This window comes from Schistocerca gregaria, chromosome 7 (assembly GCF_023897955.1).
Source record: "Schistocerca gregaria isolate iqSchGreg1 chromosome 7, iqSchGreg1.2, whole genome shotgun sequence".
In the NCBI taxonomy this organism is placed as follows: domain Eukaryota; kingdom Metazoa; phylum Arthropoda; class Insecta; order Orthoptera; family Acrididae; genus Schistocerca; species Schistocerca gregaria.
In genome coordinates, this window is record NC_064926.1 from 322,816,693 (window position 1) to 322,837,929 (window position 21,237).

Consider the following 21,237-nt stretch of genomic DNA (forward strand, 5'->3'; position numbering starts at 1 on the left):
TTTGGGTTTTGTGAAGTATCATTTGGTAATATCCTGCTACAGCAGTCATTGAAAGCATCATGCACTGCTCCCTTGACAGCCAAATGCATTTCATTCAGCACCTCTCTATCCATAGCCCGACTCTTTGTTTTACACCCATTATAGAGTAACCTCTGTTTCTTCAGAAGCTGCTTTACAGTGACTGTTACCATGGAGATAATTAGGAATGCTTATTTGGGTAAGGACAGCCAACTAAATAAATGGTGCCCTTAATCAGAATGCCTAGACAAGGATTTTACCTCCACACTCTTTGAAAGCAAATGAAGCGTTTTAGCCACAGTACTGACATACTACACCAAAAAAAAATTGGAAGTATTGATAGAGTACATTTGTTAATAAATGTCCAAGCAAAAACTGTAAAATGCTAATAGTAGTGAAAAGATTAGGAAAAGGAAAAAAGGAAGGGTCATCTGAGAAATGTTCAAAAAGGCAAAAAGAAGTACAGGGAAAAGGAGAAGAGTGAATAAAGAAATGTCAGGAGAGAGGTATGAGTGAAGTTGGGTGACGAGCGTTACACAATTGCACTGAGAGACCAGTATACATGTTTAACTGTTGAAAACTGTTGTTGGACCCTGCTCCCAAATACTAAAGGAGTGATTCTATGAAAAATTAACCTATCTATATGAGAGGCAACCTAAAGTAGTTATGGGAAAAAGGGCCAAAGTTCTGATGACCCAGGTTCAAGGAACAGTGCATGCCAAGCAGTATTGTACATGCATGTGTGTTCAGCTGTCTAGAAGGTGAAAATGAGAGTTTTTAGCAAGGTCATTCAACTGCATAAACTATACTAGAGTGTTGTGCACATAAGGTAGTGGATGGTGGGGTGATGCACAGTAGCGTGGGTACCATGTGATACTCCAGCTAATAGCATCCCCTGCATTCCTGTCTGTAGTGTGTGTGCATGTAAAATGATTACTACTGATTTTCATGTTAGTTTAGGTGTTGTGTTGCACATTATGTGTTGTGCAATAGCAGCAGAAGCAGTTTTCTGAGACATAAATTTTTCTGGGGACAAAATCAGTGTCCTAATATTGTAGTTACCACAGTATTGCCAGTTAGGAGGGCAGGTAATGGCATAGGATGGAGACAAAGAGCACAATGCTAATGCTGCAAAGTATTCTCCACTTCTGTATGTGCAGAACACAGCATGTACGTACCTTCTTACTTGTAAATTTTAGCCAATGCTAAAAAATATAAGTATACAGAGTCTCTGATAGTCAATTTCTTTCAAAGAACATGAAATATAGCGAACATTTGTGCTCAAAATGAATGTTTTCAGTAACTAAACAATGTTATTGAAATTAGACAGATGATCAAATTGTAGCTGTCAGCATGCAGGGAGTGACTGCTGCAAGCAATGTTTTGACAGTTTTTGTGCTACTTTCAGTGTACTTTGGCTTTACCCTGTAAGGTCTCTACAGGGTACAAGTGAAGAGCTATTAGCTCTACATACCACGGTAGTTACTGAACAGCACCTATTTGACCTATCTTTTGGACAAATAGAATATCATGCAAAATGAACCTGACATATTCACACAGGTAAATTTTGCTACCTTGCTACATTCCAACACCCCCCTTCCATCTACAACATAATGGAGAAGCCGATTAAAAAGATATGTCCAGGATCACTCCACAAATGCATCACTAACTTTATTTTTTGGGCAGTTACAGGTCCACACTCATAGACAAAAGTTATACGGAACTTCTCTGAGGATGGCTACCCTGAACCCTCTTAAGCCTACTCATGCCAACACCACAGCCAGCACCATCACTGCCTGCTTTCAAGTTCGACCCCAACACCTTGGCATGGACAAAAGGATTTGGTCAGCAACCTGCCTGGACTCTGGGAAAAATCTTTCAGCATTGGGACCAGAAGGTTTTTAGGGTGCAGCTTCCAGGCTTATACACGCCTTTTGCCTCAGAGCCAGCTGACCAACACCATACCCCAATAAGAGCGACTTACCCTAGATTTCATACAGCCCCAGAAGCTGCCTTTGCCGGACTATGAGATGTCGCCCAGTCACTAACCATGATTAATTCCAGATGAAGGTGAATACATGCTCTCCTGCTCTGTTGCCAGAGTCCACACCATGCAACCTTCACCTCTGGCCAGGATGTTCTCGTCCGTATACTCCACTGCCCCAAGTCAACAATGATGCTGAGTTCATGGAGGAATATCCCATGAATGTGGTGTTCATTCACAGCAGATGCTTTCCTGTTCCCCAAGGGGGATGGGGTGTGGTATCCACCACTATTAAATCTCTGCACTGAGCAGTGGCACACTTCAAACCACAGTGATTGGCCACTCATAACATTCAGCGAATGGCTGCCAAGAATGTACAATGACCCCAACTGCCAGTTCCATTAACTATGGTGCCTTATTTAATGCCGCTACTGACATCTACAAGCCAGTTCTCATTGTGTGATGTTCTACTCCACAACTGGGAAGTGCTATGCTGTGGTGGACCCGCTGTTCAATGTTGATTTGTCTGTGCTCTGGACCTAGAATCCAAAGGCTATACTGGAACTTGGGCTTTAACGTTCACTATTATAACCACCATCAATATATATAATTTTCACAGGTGTTCATCTACAACTCAGAGCCCGGTGACAAAATGATTTTGTATCAGTGTTGTCCCAATAAACTGCAGAAATGTGCTGACAAGATGTGGTACTTTTAAAGAGACACATATCCTCCCTCCACCCCCCCCCCCCCCCCCACACACACACACACCAACACCCAACCACCCACTTGCATGCATGCACATGATGCACACGAGCGTGTGAGAGCTCACACACACACTCTCTCTCTCTCTCTCTCTCTCTCTCTCTCTCTCTCTGTTTCTAATCCCTGTTACATCACTTCCTTGTCCACATGTATGCAAGGATTTACAGGAGCCCAGAAAACACAATTTTAACATACAGTACTATTTAATTTATATTACACCTCACCAAACTGCAAACTCTTTGTTGTCATGAACTTACCTTAGCATGCAATGGCTGTATGATCTACACTTTCCACTTTGCAGTCTTTGGGATTTGCTAGACATCTTACTGCCTTCTTTTGTTTTGAGTGTATGTTGATATCAGATTTTTCTGATGGTTATGTGAAATATTGCAAGATATAAGAACTGCCACTTGGACTTATTATTGTTCATGATCACCAAGTTATTTCGTTATGCACAGGCAGAATAGTACTACCAGTTTCATATTCATCCATAGCAATGTTGTTGCAGTCTTCAGTCCAAAGACTGATTTGAAGCAGATATTACAATGGCACTGCATGCCCTCGGGTAATATAATGGTTACAACTTTCTCTGCTTCCAGCAGTTCACAGTCTCAACATAGCAAGGTCATGTTCACTAATGTTATTGTCAGCCATATTGGCAGTTGTCCCTGCAACTACTGAAAATGCTGCTGTCCATTTCAGGAATGATGTGATTGTCTGGCCTCTCCACTGATATTCCTCTTTTGTAGTTAGTTCTTCTATATGACTATCTACACAATTGAAGCAGGAAAAACCACCCCTCTTTGGCAAGGTTCGTGGTTCTTTGGGGGATTATTCAGAACACTGATATTTATTTGGTATGTTTGTGGCTGACTTGCAAACCCTTTACGCAATTGTCAGTGACTCTGTTTAAGGCTGCCATATTTCCAGTATCATATCAGAGTAACCTGGAATTACTGAAACAGAATCAGCACTTCAGCAGCTTTTGATGCACTGTCTTGTACTCGTGTAGCACCTGTAACTCATGTGACCTCTGAAACTGGTTGAGAAAATATTGCACTACGCTGCTGAAAGCAGTGATAACTGAATTTCAGCTTTTTCTAAAGATACTCACTAAATTTTCCTTTGCATTGTTCATTTAATTTGAATCAAATAGTTCTTATGAAAGATATTACTGTTTGGCATTATTATATGGCTGAAGAGTACATACCTGAACACTTCCTTTATAAAAGCACGCAAGTAATGCATTTGGTCTAGATGGCTGGAGGTTATATGTGTCTCAGCAGATGGCAGTAAATTCAACAGTTCTTGATGTATTTTCTCTTGTTCAGCAGGACGTGTTGCCAGCTGGTATAGAATGGAGCATACAGCCATAGAAATCTGTAAATATAAAAACAGTTTACTACATAGCTCCAACAGACAAAAATAAAGACAATTTTAGGATTACTTTAAACAAAGCTTATAAAATGCTGTGCTATTTTTGAAATACAGACAGTAAAATGATTCAGCAGCAAAACAATCACATAAACATTAAACATTTGGCTCCTGAAACAAGAATTACTGTCATTCTGAACAAAATGGCCATAAGAACAGATCCTAAGAGAACAACTAAGTTACTCAAAAACTTGAAAGAATAAAATACGTGGAAGAATGGAATAATGACAAAGTTTGAAAGACAAGAAGTACATCAAGAGGAAAAATGCAATAATACTTACAAAAACTGGAAAAGGCTCCTCATACAAGAAATGTAAAAATGAATGACAGTGACAGTGACTGACCAATCAACCTTATCTTTCTGCTAAGGAATTTCAGTTAACTTTCCTCAGTATATTTCTATTCACTTTTCTTGAATGTCTTAGAGGCAGACTATATGAACCTATATTTTACACATTATTTTAAAAGTTTTAACCACGTAAAATATCTATAAAAAAGATACACAGTATCTTGTCTCTTTATAGTCCGTTCTATAACAGAATCAGTGCACAAGTGACCAGTTCAGCACTGTAGAAGGTAAACACTAATGCAACACATGGAATTAGTGACACTAATATATACACCTGCCTAGGTAACCGAGCCCATTAAAGTACCTTCATCTAGAACATAGGAAGATTTGACAGCCTGAAATCAGATCCACCTCACACATTAATGGTGGTGGCCCATCTGCTGGCCAGCCTGTGTGTGGTTTTTAGGCACTTTCCCACATCCACACCAGTATCCACATCCCACCTCAGATATCCAAATCCTTGATGAGTAATTTCCTTTACTCCCATATTCCCACAGGCATCTGAAAAGGAGGGGGGCAGGAAAGAGTGGGCATTTCATTTGCCCCCACCTGGAGTGTGGAGATACAGACTTTTCACTCATAACATAATTCTCATCCACTTATAACAATGACTGACTGCAAATTTACTGAACTGCAGATCTAATGATGCTGTGTGCAATGAAAATAGCTTTTCCTTTCTCTCTCTCTCCCTTTTTTTTTTCTTTTTGTAGTGGTGGCAGATTCTGCATCATTCAACAGTGAAGGTGAGTAATGGAACAGTATGGAAACATAGTCCTCAGTCATCTCTCTCTTGCCCTTATCAGGCTGCAGAAAGGAACTGTTTTGTCTGTCAAAGAAGACCGATGATGGTTTGTGATTATACTTTCACTTTTACAGGACAGAGCGATTTCAGTACACTCTGAATGACAGGAACATCCTATACTGTATTAGCATACATCCTTACTTATTCTGCAAACTTAAATACCCAATACCATTGTCTCTGCTAGAAGAGAGAAGAAAGTGTAAAACTTCAAAGAAGTCTTGTTCAGGAGTTGAGAGCTTCTCATATTCCATGTAGTGCAGTACAATGCAAATACAGTCATATACCTATGAGTCTGGCATTTGAGCTGTGCTGGTATGGCTGATCAATAGTGTGACAAAGTAGAGAGACAAGGAGTACCTTGGTTCATTCCAAGGGTGTGAAAAGTCAATTGTACTAGCAAATTTTAGAGTGGCTTTCAGACAGTTTCTACCTTCATATAGTCATACACGAGCCCTGAATTATATTTCACATAGCTTTTAAAATTCATTTTGCTGAATGTTAATTGAGCAGTCAGTATTAAAAAATAGATAATGTGAAAGTAATGCTATACATCCATTAATGTGGTAGGGTAAGGGAACAAACTGTTACAGGTGGCATCAAAGCTGAATAAGCAAATAAAAGGTTCCCCATTTCTCCTCTTTGAGAGGTGTTAATATGACAATTTTTGTTTATGTCCATCCAGATCTTCTCAACAGGAAGCACTCATATTCATATTAATGATATATTTACCCTATTTTGTTGAAATTTGCTCAATATTTAAGTATCAAAAGTGAATCTATCAATCATTTCAGATGCAATATTTTATGTGTATTGTCCTTCAGTTCTTGAAGCATGACTTGTTCTGCAGACCTGCTGAATCAGTGATGTCAAGAATTTCAGTTTTAGAATCATGGCTCCTCTTGGATAAATTTCTGTGTATGCCCATTGTACTTGTAATGGGACACCCTTTTCTAACATAACCTTTTTTTAATATAAGTACCGATACCAGGATTAATTCTGAATCTGGTATAGGTGAATACTCTCAGCCGTTTTACTGAAAGAATTTCATTTTATTTTGTATATAATGTATTAAATATCAGACTGAAATGTATGAAAAGAAATTAATTTGTTACACTCTGTGTCAATAAAATTATTCTTCTCTTACAAATATTTTAAAATTATGAAATTTCTGGCATACTTAAAATCCACATAATTATTTATGCACTCTAATGCTAATTATTAAATTTATTTCTGGACTAATTTACAAAATAGTGATATATTTTAGTGAAGATTCTTTTTTTTTTTTCAAGAAAGTTCGTAAACTCTTTGGAATTTTCAGAGTACTGCAGCAGAATGTTAGTAGTAGTGGGCATGTCTCTGACAGAAATTCATGTTCTTTTTTTTTTTTTTTTAGTTTTGTCTACAATAGCGCAATTGATAGTTGTATGAAAATGGAGATCAGGAAGTCAGTGTGATACTGAAGTATGGTATAAAATAAAAGAAATATACAGGCAAATCTTCATCAGTTATTTACGCATCAGAAGCTCACAATGTTAAATCAAAGTTTCAGCCACAAGAATGTACCCTTAGACGCAAGACTTGGAACCAACCATAAGAGAAAATGAATATAAGTAAAAAGTTTTTCTTTTGTATGTCTTACATCTCTCAAAGCTTTTGAAAGTAATGAAAACACTATGAAAAATTTAATAGCAATGCATGGGAGGGTAAGATTACATACTCCTAAATCATTTACATCCTGCTTGAAGTTTCCATATAATATTAAAACGTTTTAGAAGGAAATATATGTAGGTAGGGGAGACCCACGTTCTAGAGGTAGTGTCTGTGTTGGTATTCAAATTATCCTTAGTCCCAGGTTTGAACTTCACCTCACTCAAATTTCAAATAAAAATCATCAGCAATGGCAGCCAAAGACTTTCAGCATAAGAAGTTACCCTCATTCAGCCAATGGCCTTTTCAAAGATGTAGGATGAGAAGATGGAGATTCAACCACTCTCTTGCTCTTTGGGAGGAAAACTACCCCAAAGGTTGAAGAATTAGCCAATGATCAATGACAAGAGGATGAAACAGGCAATGGAAAACATCCACAGGACATACGGCCTGTAATTCAGAAATATTGTGATGATCTCTCCATTGACAAAAGGTTCCAGACTAGGCTCACTTTCATATCTGTGGGAGGGAACCGACAAGGGGGAGGTGACCATGAGAAAAAGATTGAATAATCAACTAAACGATAATGTTCTGTGAATCAGGGGTTCAAATGTCAGACATCTGAAGGTGGTAAGGAAGCTATAACATCTGAGATGGGAAATGCTAAGGCTAAGGCTAGATATAATGTGGGTTAGTGAAGTGAAATAGAGATAAGACAATTATTTCTGGTCAGGTGAGTATAGATTAATATCAACAGCAGTAGAAAATGGTAAAATGGGAGTAGGATTTGTTATGAATAGGAAGATAGGACAGAAAGTGAGTTACTGTGAACAGTTCAATGATAGGGTTGTTCTCATCAGAATATACAGCAAACCAACATCAACAACAATAGTTCAGGTATGCATACCAATCACAAGCTGAAAATGAAGAGATAGAGAAATTATGTTAGGATACAGAACAAGTAATACAATATGTAAGGGGAGACGAAAATCTAATGGTCATAGGAGACTGGAAAGTGGTTGTAGGGGAAGGGCAGAAGAAAAGGTTACAGGAGAACATGGGGTTGGTACTAGGAATGAGAGAGAAGAAAGACTAATTGAGCTCTGCAATAAATTTCTGCTAGTAATAGTGAATAATCTGTTCAAGAATTGCAAGAGAAGGCTGGGAGATATGGGAAGATTTCAGTTAGATTACATCATGGTCAAGCAGACATTCGGGAATCAGATACTGAACTGTAAGTCATGCTTGGGATCAGACATAGAGTCAGATCACAATTTACTAGTGATGAAGAGTAGGTTGAAGTTTAAGAGACTAGCCAGGAGAAATCAATGTACAAAGAGGTGGGATACATAAGTACTAAAACATGAGGGGCTGTGCTTGAAGTTCTCTGAGGCAATAGATATTGTAATAAGGAATAGCACAGTAGGCAGCTCATTTGAAGAGGAATCGATATCTCTAAAAAGTGCTATCACGGAAGTTGGAAAGAAAAATATAGGTACAAGGAAGGTAGCTGCAAAGGAACCATGGGGAACAGAAGAAATACTTCAGTTGACTCATGAAAGAAGGATGTACAGAAATCTTCAGGGAAATTCAGGAATTCAGAAATAAAGGCCACTCAGGAATAACATCAGTAGGGAGTGCAGGGAAGCTAAGATGAACTGGCTGCATGTAATATACATGAAGAAATTGAAAAGAAATGATTGTCGGAAGAACTGATTCAGCACTTCTTTCTTTCTTTTCTTTTCTTTTTTTCCTTATCAGTGTTTTCCACATATTAATTTCCTCTCCAATTCTGCACAGAACCTCCTCATACCTTACTTTATCAGTCCACCTAATTTTCAACATTCACCTGCAGTACCACGTCTCAAATGCTTCAACACTCTTCTGTTTGGTTTTTCCACAATCTATTTTTCACTACCATACAATACTGTGCTCTAAACTTACATTTTCAGAAGTATCTTTCCCAAATCAAGGCCTATGTTTGATACTAGTAAACTTCTCTGGGCTAGGAATGCCCTTTCTGCCAGTGCTAGTCTGCTGTTGATGTCCTCCTTGCTCCAACTATCATTGGTTGTTTTGTTGCCTGGGTAGCAGAATAACTTAACTTTGTCTGCTTCCTGACCATCAATTCTGATGTTAAGTTTCTCAATGTTCTCATTTCAACTACTTTTCATTACTTTTGTTTTTCTCTGATTTACTCTCAGCCCATATTCTGTAGTCATTAGAACGTTAATTCAATTCAGCAGATCCTGAAATTCTTCTTCACTTTCATTGAGGACAGCAATGTCATCAGTGAACCTTATCATTGATATTTTTCACCTTGATTTTTAGCTCCACTCTTGAACCTTGATTATTTCCACCACTGATTCTTTGATGCCTAGCTTGAGTAGCAGAGGGAAACAATTACATCCCTACCTTACACCATTTTTAATCTGAGTGCTTCATTCTCCATCAACTATTCTTATTATTCCCTCTTGGCTCTTGTACAAGATATACATTACCCATTTCTGCCTATAGATTAACCCTATTTTCCTCAGAGTTTTGAACACCTTGCATGATTTCACATAGTCAATCACTTGTTCCAGGTTGACAAATCCTATGAATGTGACTTGTTTTCTCTTTAATCTTGCTTCAATTAGTAACTGCAAAGACAGAACTGCTTCTCTGTTGCCTTTACCTTTCCTAAAAGGAAATTGAATGTCATCTAACACATACTCGGTTTTCGTTTCCATTCTTTGGCATGTTATTCTTATCAGCAACCTGGTTGCATGAGCTGCCAAGCTGCATTTGTGAATTCTTGCATATGCAGTCTTCAGGATTGTGTGGATGACATTTTTCAAGTTAGATGTTATGTCACCAGACTCATAGATTCTGCACCCCAATATGAATAGTCATTTTGCTGCCACTTCCCCCCCAATGATTTTAGAAATTCTGATGGAATGGTATCTAATCCCTTCTGCCTTATTTAATCTTAAGTCCTCCAAAGCTCTCTTAAATTCTGATTCTAATACCAGATCCCCTTCTACTATCACATCAGACAAATCTTCCTTCTATAGAGGCCTTCAGTGTACTCCTTCCACCTATCCACTCTCTCCTCTGCATTTCCGCATTTATCAGTGGAATTTCCATTGCATTCTTAATGTTACCACCCTTGCTTTTAATTTCACCAAAGTTAGTTATGACTTTCCTATATGTTGAGTCAGTCCTGCTTAAAATCTTTTCTTTTTCGATTTCTTCATATTTTTTATGCAACCAATTTGTCTTAGCTTCCCTGCACTTCCTACTTATTTCATTCCTCAGCAACTTTTATGTCTATACACCTGAATTTCCCTGAACATTTTTGTACTTTCTTCCTTCAACGATTAAGTGAAGTATTTCTTCTGCTACCTGTGGTTACTTTGCAGTTACCTTCTTTGTGCCTACGTTTTTCTTTCCATCTTCTGTGATTGCCCTTTTCAGAGATGTCCATTCCTCTTCAACTGTACTGCCTGCTGAACTATTCTTTATTGCTGTATCTACACTTTTGCGCTCTGTATCCTGCTTCTTTGTGTACTGATTCTTCCTGACTAATCTCTTGAACTTCAGCCTAACCTCCACCTCCCACTACATAGTGATGTGAGTCTATATCTGCTCCCGAGTCTGTCTTACAATCCAGTATCTGATTTTGGAATCTCTGTCCGGCCATGATGTAATTCAACTGAAATCTTCCCATGTCACCCAGCCTGTTTGAAGTATACCTCCTCCTCTTGTAGTTCTTGAACAGAGCATTCACTATTCCTAGCTGAAATTTATTACAGAAGTCATTAGTCTTCCTCCTCTCCCATTTGTAGTACACAGCCTATATTCTACTGCAACTTTTTCTTTTACTCTTCCTCCTATAACTACATTCCAGTCCCCCAGATTTTCATCTCCCTTTACATACTCATATCTTCATAGACTTTCTCTAGCTCTGCAACTTCAACTTGTGATGTCGGCATGTGTATCTGAACTATTGTTGCTGGTCTTGGATTGCTGTCAATTCTTATAAGAACATCCCTGTCATTGAACTGTTCACAGTACCACACTCTCTGCCCAACCTTTCTATTCATCATGAATCCTACTCTCATTGTACTATTTTCTGTGGCTGTTGATAGTACCCCATACTCATCAGACCAGAAATCCTTGACTTCTTTCCAATTCACTTCACTGACCCCTGCTATATCTTCATTTTCACATTCTCTAGCTTCCTTGCCATATTCCAGCTTCTGACATTGTGAACCATGACTCATAGAACGCTATCCTTTTGTTGGTTATGCAATCTTTTTCTCATGGTCACCTCCCCTGTGGCAGTCCTCTCCCAGAGATCTAGATGGAGGATATTCTTGAATCTTTTGTCAATAATGATCCTTTTTCAATTACAGGTCACATGTCCTGTGGATGCACACTATGTGTCTTTTGTGCAGTGTCTGTAATGTCTTCAGTCATTGCTGATTCTTCCACCTTTAGGGGCAGTTTGCACCCCATCAACAAGAGAGTGACCTGAACCTTTGTCGACTCTTCCACCCTCTTTAACAGGGCCATTGGCCGAATGAGGGTGACTTCTTATACCAGAAGTCTTCAGTCACCAGTGCTGATTATTAATCAGCATTTAAGTGGTGGTGGGTTTCAAACCCGTGACCGAGAAAATTTTGATTACTCAGCAATGATGCTACCGCTAGACCATGGGTGCATCCACTTAGAATAAAGAAAAGTCAGAACAACATAATATTAAAAGCAAGGGTGTTAATATTAAGAGTGCAGTGGGAATTCCATTGTAAAATGTAGAGGAGCCATAGTGCCGACATTATCAGCTGACCATTCACATTAACAAGAATATATCTGTGGCCAGGATGCTATATGCTTGATCCACATGGTATAACACAGTTTCCAGTGGATCAAAATCATGTGATAATAATTATAATTTCAATTCATATGGGGATTTGATGAGTCACAATGTTCAAAACACAGTGTCTGATATGAAGTCAACATCCACTGAAGCATTGTGATGGGAACCTAGAGACTAAGTTCTCGTTGTGGGTAATATGATGCAAGACCTCAGTAGGGGGATGCAACAAAGGTTCAATATCAGTAGTTTTAACCATGAAATATTTCTGATGGGCACATGCAGAGAGGATCAAGTCACTGATAAAATCAGTGTGGTCATGCAAATGACCAACTAGGCAAATAAAACTGGAATCTTCATCCATAATACCATGAAGGTCAAAGATGTTATCTGCCAAGGTGAACCACATATGTGGATTGTCCTTCAGTAAGAGAAGCAATTTAGGAAACCTGCTGGATAAAACCATTTGCATAGGTGTTGGAATTGGAGGTAGAGCTGTTGTGACCGATGAAGGCAGTACAGCATTGGCAGTAGCGAAATCTTGGTTAATGGTTGCTAGTGTCCAAGTGAGATATTTCCCAAGGACAATGTTGTAGGCTTAAGAATGTGGTACGACCAGTGCAACAGGGATGACCATGGTCATCGAAGATAGCATTGCAGGAATACACAGAAGACAGATGTGGTGCTATGCATAGTCCAAGGGATGCATAGTCCAAGGTCCATGTGGGGGGACTGAGGATGCATGACAGGGAGGCATGGAAGCACAGTTGACCATTGCAGGAAGTACAACCATCACCGCAGAATGCAAAAATGGAGGAGTCAGAATATATGGAGCCAAAGAGCAGATGGTATCTGTAGAAGGCAAGTAATGAACAGATCCCAGGTTGCTGAGCAGCAGTGGCTAAGTATATTGCACATTGCAAAGTAACGTAATTCAGAACATACATTGCCAAAGTTGACAATACTGTGTGAAAGCAGTGTAGCTGGTTCACTTTTTTTACGCCATTGTGCAGTTGGTAAGGTTAGAGCATTTATTTGAGTAGCATAAGGATGGAATTGTTCCTCCTCCAGTTTGCAAAAAGTGATGGGGTATCACAGAGTTCAACATGTTGTATGTTGTTGGAGTCATAGTTAGTAAGGTGCACATACACAAATAAACAACACTCAGAATAATGTAGAACAGGGTGTAGACAGATCCAGAGCTGTACACACTTAGGTCAAAAAATACACACTCCATCCCGATGAGGTGAGTTGTAGAACAGACAAATGTAGAAGTCCAACAAAAGAGTGGAAATCAGTATTGTAGGCATCACAAATGATGTTTGTGAGCATTGTTAGGGTCGACAATGTCGTAATTGCTGTCCTAATGATGACACATGATAAAGGGTGAAAATCATCACAAAATCCAATTCATTATCAAAATATTTTATGAAATGTAGAAGCACAATACAATTGAACAGCTCATAATGGCATGCAGACACAAAGACAAAGAGAGCAGAGTTAAAGATCTTAACACCATCAAAGATGATACTGTTTAGTAGTTGATAGTCATCACACTATTATTAGGTATGATTTGATCTAAGCTATTAACGCAAAGAAATTTTGGTTAGCCATAGCAGACTTTGTATCCTACACAACCAATCACTGGCTATAGCAAAGGACACTTTTTGTGGTTCAGCTTTGCTAGCAATTAATTTGTCAGGTGATTGGGTTTGGATTTCTATGCAAAAAATTCTTTCTGAAAGCCCGAGAGATGCAATGATTACAACCACAACCTGAGGGTGTCTTAATCAAGGAAACGCAAGAATTTTAATACTCTGCCAGAAACATAATTGTAGCCAAAAGTATTATCACTTTTCATATACATAATAATGTTTTATCTCCCAGATGCCATATTTTTGTAAACAATGTCTATTGAGGGTGTGTACAGTGTATGCTGTAGTAGGGAGGGGTTGCTTTTCTTGTTGCAAGATACTTCAGTTCCATAAATTATGTATGCTTCTGTAAAACTATGATGTGACTGGTTTCAGGTGAAATTGGGGCTCAATGTGATGATGAGATATGTTTCCCAAATGTTTCATTGGCACCATCTGGATTTATTAATCTCTTACCAGTATTCCATCAAAACAGTGAGCCTGAATCATTTGTGATGATTCTATTACAACATTTTTTCTTTTATGTTCTGAACCTAAGTGAACAGTGTATTTTACTGTCAACATTTGACCATTGTAGGCAGATTAAGTCATTTAGTATTATCTTTACTTCTAAATCACTAAATGTTTTTTGGTCTAAGGGCAGGTATTTGCTAATCTTTCTGATGCAACCTTCAATACTCATTATGAATTTTAATCTGGCAAAGAACCCAAAACTAAACATCAATAACCCTGTGTCCTCAGTACTATCAGTCAAAAAATAATATTAAGTCTCTATAAGTTTTAGGTCTGCAGCTATATCTTAATTTGGATAATGGATTCTGCAGGAAGTCTGTAAAGTAATACTACAGATTATTTGATACTTACTGTATCAATGCCCACAAGGATGAGATCAAGTGCCATGATGCAGGCTGTCTTGGGGTCTGGTTCATTGGCAAGGACACGCTCCAAAAGTGATAGGTCACTCTCATGCACGGAACTCTTTGTTTTCAGTCTTTCCAGTGCTTGGTCTATATACTTCGTGCACACCCTAAAATAACACAAAACTTTATTGCTTGAAATCTGTTTGTGTTTCTGAATATATATCATCCCTATAAACTAGATATTAAAGTTGAGAAAAAAAAGTTTATCATATTAAGATACTTGTTTGGTAGCAAGAATAAGAGAACAGTATTAAAAATAATAGAGAAGAAGATAATGATGATAAAATGAACTGATCTGGATTAAGGTGTTTGTTTCATGCAATTAACCACAATTATAGTTGATCAGCTTACTGTAGTTTGGACAAACTGTTCATGTTTATGTGTACTACTCACCAGAGAGGCTGTGTTTCAGCTGTGGACATGACTCAGAGTAGACTGCAGTTGTAAATAACTAATGTTTCACTGCTGTCAACTGTCTTACTCACTGCTTATACTTTGTTATTTTGTGCTTTGTTATTGAGTTGGCCTGATCATGGGGCAGGACTAACTAATCAGTTATATTGGTAAACATTTTACAGTTATGCAAGTTAGATGTTATCTTTAGCTAGGGAATATTTTTGTTTATATGCCTTTTTAAAATAGTCATGTGTGTTTTTCACTCTAATAAAAATATTAAAATACCATTTTGTCATAAAATTCTCTGTTATGAACAATTTAAGCACCAACTGAAACTGATTGAAAGATAACAGAAGTTTGTAAGGAATCTGCTCCTTCATTTAGAATGAAAGTATGGCTGAGTTCAAATGTGGTAGTACTTCTCTTTAACATAATTTTCATAAAGAACATCCCCACATATTCACCACAGATGAATGAGCAAATCTTTGTGTGAGACTGGTCCCTTTTTTCTTAGATGCTAGCCAAAAGCAAACAGGTAAATGAACTAATTTCTCAACAGTATTTGGACGGTACTTAAAAAAATAAAACTCAATTTATGGATTGGTTTATGCCAGCAGATGAGAAGTAGATCCAACTTTTCAAGCCAGAATGAAACATTAGTTAATGGAGGGGGTAAGAGCTAGTGACAGGAACATTTAAGGCTGCTGTTTTCTCAAATGGGAAAGAGTTTCTTGTTATTAATTACTTTGAAAAAGGCAAAACAATAGCTAATGCATATTACTAAAGTATTCTGGACTAACTGGTTGCAGAAAATACGCAAGAAGAATCTGGACTGAAAAAAGGGGCATCTTTTATCAAAGAAATGCATCTGCTTGTATTAGTGATTTGGTGATGAGAAAGAGGGATGATATCAAGTACGAGTTGTTATACAAGCCACTATTTCTTTTAGATTTGGTACAGTACTTCTAGGTCTGACCATCAGATAAACATCTGAACATTTGACTAAGTGGATTGGCCTGAAGGAAGATTCAATTTAAAAATGTAGCATTTTACTGCCTAGATTACCCCATTACCTAAATGACCTGTGATACATTCTCTGTTGTGTGTTACTGATTTTAGATGCAAAACTGTGTCATTCAACATTTATTTATGCAAACATAAAGAGTTTGTGCCAGTCTTTGCTCTGGGCTGAGAATTTGAATTCTGCCTGCTATTCAGAATAAAACCTCTGTTTGGATATAAATCAAATACTGCACTCAAATAGATAAAATTATTAGAAAAATCATAAAACCGCACTTTTCTATTAATTCTTTAAAGAATCATCATTATGACATAAGCACTTAATGAGATGGCAAATTCCGACTTCATTAAGCTAAGGTGCACAAGACTGCAGTCACGCTTTGACAGTGTCCAGAAATTCATCATCTTATTCGAAACATTAGGAACCAAGCCACTTTCCTTCATGTGCTTGCAGAGACATAGTTCAATAGACTGTAGGTTAAATGTTTAAAAACATGCCATTTCAACCACCACAATAATTCTTGTAACTTCCTGGCAGGTTAAAACTGTATGCTGGATGGGGCCTTAAACATATCCCATGGCAGTGAAAAGTGAGATGTTGGATCTTTATCAGCTACTGTTGGCTGAAATGAGTTGCTGCTATATATGGCTTGGATATTTACAGAGAGTCCAAGAACACTTTTTCACGCAAGTGACATAAAATTTGCTGCCCCCTCCCTACCATCTACATGTATTAACTGCTTTTCCTGCTGGCACGAATAAAAAATACAGTTTTTGGAAGGCGAGTTCAACAACCATTTTCTTTCGACGCTTTCATTGCTCTTTAATTTGCGAATAAATAATGCTTTGTTGAAATACCTAGTTACTGATTTATTGCCATCTTTGTAGGTTCTGGATGTCCCAGAAAAGCAGAATCTTTATTTTGAAAATATACAGGCGATTTCTTTCTGCAAGAAGTAATCAGCGGGATCGTGTGATATTTCTTCTGGGTTGGAAAACCTGTTGAACTGACACAGTTACCGGTGATTATAGTCACCTAAGTTATTACATTTTCGTCATAGGGACGGTCGCTTTCTTATTCAATCTCTTTTCCTAAATAGGTAGAAACTTGAAATTGCCATAGAACATGAACATTGAGAAATTCCTACAATTTGTGATCGACACTACAAATTATGGTTCTAATAGTTCAAATGGCTCTGAACACTATGGGACTTAACATCTTAGGCCATCAGTCCCCTAAAACTTGGAATTACTTAAACCTAACTAACCTAAGGACATCACACACATCCGTGCCTGAGGCAGGATTCAAACCTGCGACCATAGCGGTCGCGCGGTTCCAGACTGAATTGCCTAGAACTGCTCGGTTACACCGGCTGGCTCATCATGTGGAAGATTTATTATTTGATCGCTACTTACAGAAGTTGCTCCAGTAGTAGTAGTAGTAAAATATGCTGTTAATTTTGGTAACTTTTCAATTACTTCCTTCTGATGTACACCTTTTTCCCTTTCTGCAGATGCACTAGGATATGACCGTTTCGACATTTTACGAGGGTCGGTCAAAAAGTAATGCCTCCCATTTTTTTTTCTACTTAAAAAAATTAAGTTAAGTGAAAAATTTGAATTTGGCGCCATTCCTCAAACCTTCTTCTGCAATCCACTGCAGTAGTAACTTTCTGTGTCAACAGGTGGCAGCACAGCAGAAGTTTGTAAGATGGCCGACATCGATGTTCGTTTGAGACAGCGTTGTGTGATTGAATTCTTGAATGCAGAAGGTGAAACGCCCATACGCATTCATGAAAGACTGAAGAAGGTGTATGGTGTTGTGACAGTGGATGTCAGCACTGTTAGACGATGGGTTCGTCGTTGTAAGGAAGCTGAAGGGCAAACACCGTTGACTGACGAAAAGTGGAGCGGCAGGCCGGTGAGTGCAGTGACTCCACACAACATTCAGCAAGTTGATGACATCATTCGTGGTGACCGTCGGGTGACTGCAGATGAAGTGTGTCGCATTATTTCTCTTAGTAAAGGCAGTGTGATCACGATTATTAAACAATTGGGGTACTCAAAAGTTTGTGCACGGTGGGTTCCAAGAATGTTAACCGATCAGAATAAAGAGGCAAGGAAAACAATAGCCTCCCAACACTTGCAGCGCTTCCGTTTGGAGGGAGATGAGTTTCTGAAAAAAATTGTGACCGGGGACGAAACATGGGTGCATTTTTTTGAACCCGAATCAAAGAGGCAGTCAATGGAGTGGCGTCACACACGCTTGCCGAGGAAGAAAAAATTCAAAACTGTGCGATCGGCAGGGAAAGTTATGGCAACAGTTTTCTGGGATACAGAGGGTGTGATTCTGGTTGAATTTTTGGAGCAGGGATGCACAATAAATTCTGTTCAATACGTCACAACCCTCAAAAAACTTAAAGCACGTCTTCAGCGAGTTCGCCCAACAAAATCAATGGCAGATGTTCTTCTTTTGCATGACAATGCAAGACCACACACCAGTCGTCACACCTCTGACGAGATTGTCAAAATTGGATGGGAAGTTTTGCCTCATCCCCCATACAGCCCTGACCTGGCACCATCAGACTTCCATCTGTTCGGGCCACTAAAAGAATCTCATCGTGGGATTCATTTTGAAGATGAGGAGGCCGTCAAAACATCCGTGCGTCAATGGCTTAGGAAGCAGAGCTGTGATTTTTACCGTGCTGGGATACATGCCCTTGTTCAAAGATGAACCAAAACTGTAGAGAGGGGCGGAGATTACGTTGAAAAATGACAAAATGATCCTCAATGTTGTGGTTTTCAACCTATGTAATTGCATTTAAATTTCCTGACAATTAAACGTAGAAAAAAAAAGGAGGCATTACTTTTTGACTGACCCTCGTATGTTATAATTCAGTATTTATTTTTACACCAAAAATAATTGCTAACACAAAACAAAACAGGCAAACGACGATTTAATCAACGAATACCTCAGAGAGTTACTAACAACCACAAACAAAACAAACATCACAACACGGCAGACAAATACAGGGGAATTCCCGATCGTCTAGTTGGTTTATTAAATTCGGTCGTGAAGTTTAATTTTACGTCGCTATTCGGAGCGAATAGAACTGTGCACTGCGCAAAGCTAATAAGAAAGTAGGTCTTGTAGTCAAGTCATTAGCGTTCGATTTTTTAGAAATAAATTTGTTTTTGGGTAATAGATATCGGTTATCGTTTGGTGATCTGGCAGGAACTAGAGTCCCCTATCAATCGCAGAGGCCCTGGGTACGTACCCAGTGGGAAAGAGGGGCCTTGATCCTAGGCTCCTAAGAGTCTATTGTTGTGGAAAATTTGTGTTTTCTGGGAGGTCACATCAGTCACTTCACCCGAGTAATCCCAAAATTTAGCTTTCAACACACGTTTTATTGAAAATCAATAAGCCCAGTCGACTTCAAAAAATGTAAGGCATGATAACAAGGCAGTAAATCTATTTACGTGGTCAGATACGAAGTTTTATAAGCAAACAAAGGTTTATGTATTGAATAAGCCTTTTAAGATTTATTTATTGTTTTTTAAGTTTGAGGCTTATTAATCCGTGACTTTTCGCTGGTTCATGTTGTGTATAATCAGCAGGAATTTCTCAAGTTTTCTGATATCAAAAATGGCAATTTCAGAATCTTAAGATCTCTTGCATAAATTTCTGTGGGCACACATGATTACAGCGTAGCATTTTTACACCCTGCCATGTCACCTGAATGAAGGAGCCTACCAAACTATGGTGCCGTGTGTAGACCGTCGAGTGCAGTTTTCCCCGGTCGCACACATCGATCAACACATCGTAATGACAGTTTCCTGCTGCTGTACGTTGGATGCTTCGATTTACAGTAAAGTAATGACGACTACAAGAGCTAGAAATGTTACCGTTGTTTTATGGGAAGCTTACTCTACGAAGAAGTTCATGTTGTTGACGTATCGTGTCCAGAGCGCTGACGGGAAGTAGCGCCAGAAGGGCATCTTGAGTTCCAAGATGGCGACGTTGCGCAGGGCGAACTTGGCCGCGTCGATGATCTGCTGCGGCTCGGAGCTCGGCGGCAAGTCTGGGCGGAGACAGCCGAGGCGGACGTCCAGCGCCACACGGCCAATGCCTGCCGACACACAAGCAGCGCTGCCATCCATGCAGATTTAGAGGGGTTACTTGGGATTTTTGTGTTGGAAACCCAGAGCTGGATGGGACACATACAAAAAAGGGTATTGCGAGGGTATTTCGGAAAGTAAAGATACACTGTACGCCAGAGGAACAGAAGAGTTTTGAGAGCAAGTTGGCAACACTGGTGTTAACCTTGAACCGTTAGCTTTCTCCTCGCGGCCGTTCTGCAGTTGAACTTTGCTTCTGGTTGGAGTAGGTCGTGTTTAAAATGGCTGCGCTGCTTCAGAAAGCCCCCAAATGCGAAGTGCACTTCGTGATACGTTTTCTTCATGCTAAAGGTCAGCGACCAGCGGATATTCACAAAGAAATTGTATCTATTTATTGGAACATTATGAATCGACAAAATGTAACGAAATGGTGTCGTCATTTCTCTGAAGGTAGGACCGATGTTCATGACGAACAAAGAACAGGTCGGCCATCTGTGATCTTTGATGACCTTCTTCGGAGAACAGAGGAAGCAATCCGTGCGAATAGACGTCTCACATTGAAAGGTTTGCATCAGATCATACCGGACGTGTCAATGACAACTCTTTATGATGTTGTGACTGTCAAGTTAGGGTACAGGAAATTGTGTGCACGCTGGGTTCCAAAATTGTTAACGGAAGAACACAAAAATAAAAGGATGAGCTTTGCACTCGACTTCCTCACATGCTATGCTGAAGCAGGGGATGAGTTCCTTGATCACATTGTGACAGGTGACGAGGTTTAGGTTTATCACCATACACCTGAATCCAAGCAACAATCAATGCAATGGCGCCATTCGAATTCACCAAAAGCCAAGAAATGCAAAACGTCGATTTCAGCAAAGAAAATCAGGGCTTCTGTTTTTTGGGAGAGACAAGGCATTCTTCTGTTGGAATTTATGCCTCCTGGAACGACAATTAATGCTGCTGCATATTGCCAGACTTTGAAACGTCTTCGAAGGGCAATTCAAAACGAACGCAGGGGAATGCTGACAAGTGGAGTCCGCATGCTTCATGACAACGCTCGGCCTCACACAGCGCTCGTAACCAAAGCACTACTCAAACAATTCAAATGGGACGTATTGGACCATCCGCCATATAGCCCGGACCTTGCGCCTACCGACTTCCATGTCTTCCGTTACCTGAAGTCACATCTTGGTGGAAAATCATTCCACGACGATGAAGAGATCAAAGGTGAAGTTGAAATGTGGTTCCGACAAAGGGCGACAAC

General features: G+C 39.1%; 1 protein-coding gene across 3 annotated transcripts in view; it reads right to left on the minus strand.

The window, feature by feature from the left end:
* LOC126281965 (probable cytochrome P450 301a1, mitochondrial) overlaps window positions 1-21,237 on the minus strand; it is a 135,239-nt gene that overhangs the window by 13,681 nt on the left and 100,321 nt on the right. For all 3 annotated transcript variants that reach the window (XM_049981341.1, XM_049981339.1, XM_049981340.1), the window contains exons 6-8: window positions 19,780-19,981; window positions 14,380-14,542; window positions 3,978-4,147 (exon numbers count right to left, since the gene is read on the minus strand). In XM_049981341.1, coding sequence (XP_049837298.1) covers window positions 3,978-4,147; window positions 14,380-14,542; window positions 19,780-19,981 — 535 coding nt within the window. The remainder of the gene's footprint in view (window positions 1-3,977; window positions 4,148-14,379; window positions 14,543-19,779; window positions 19,982-21,237) is intronic.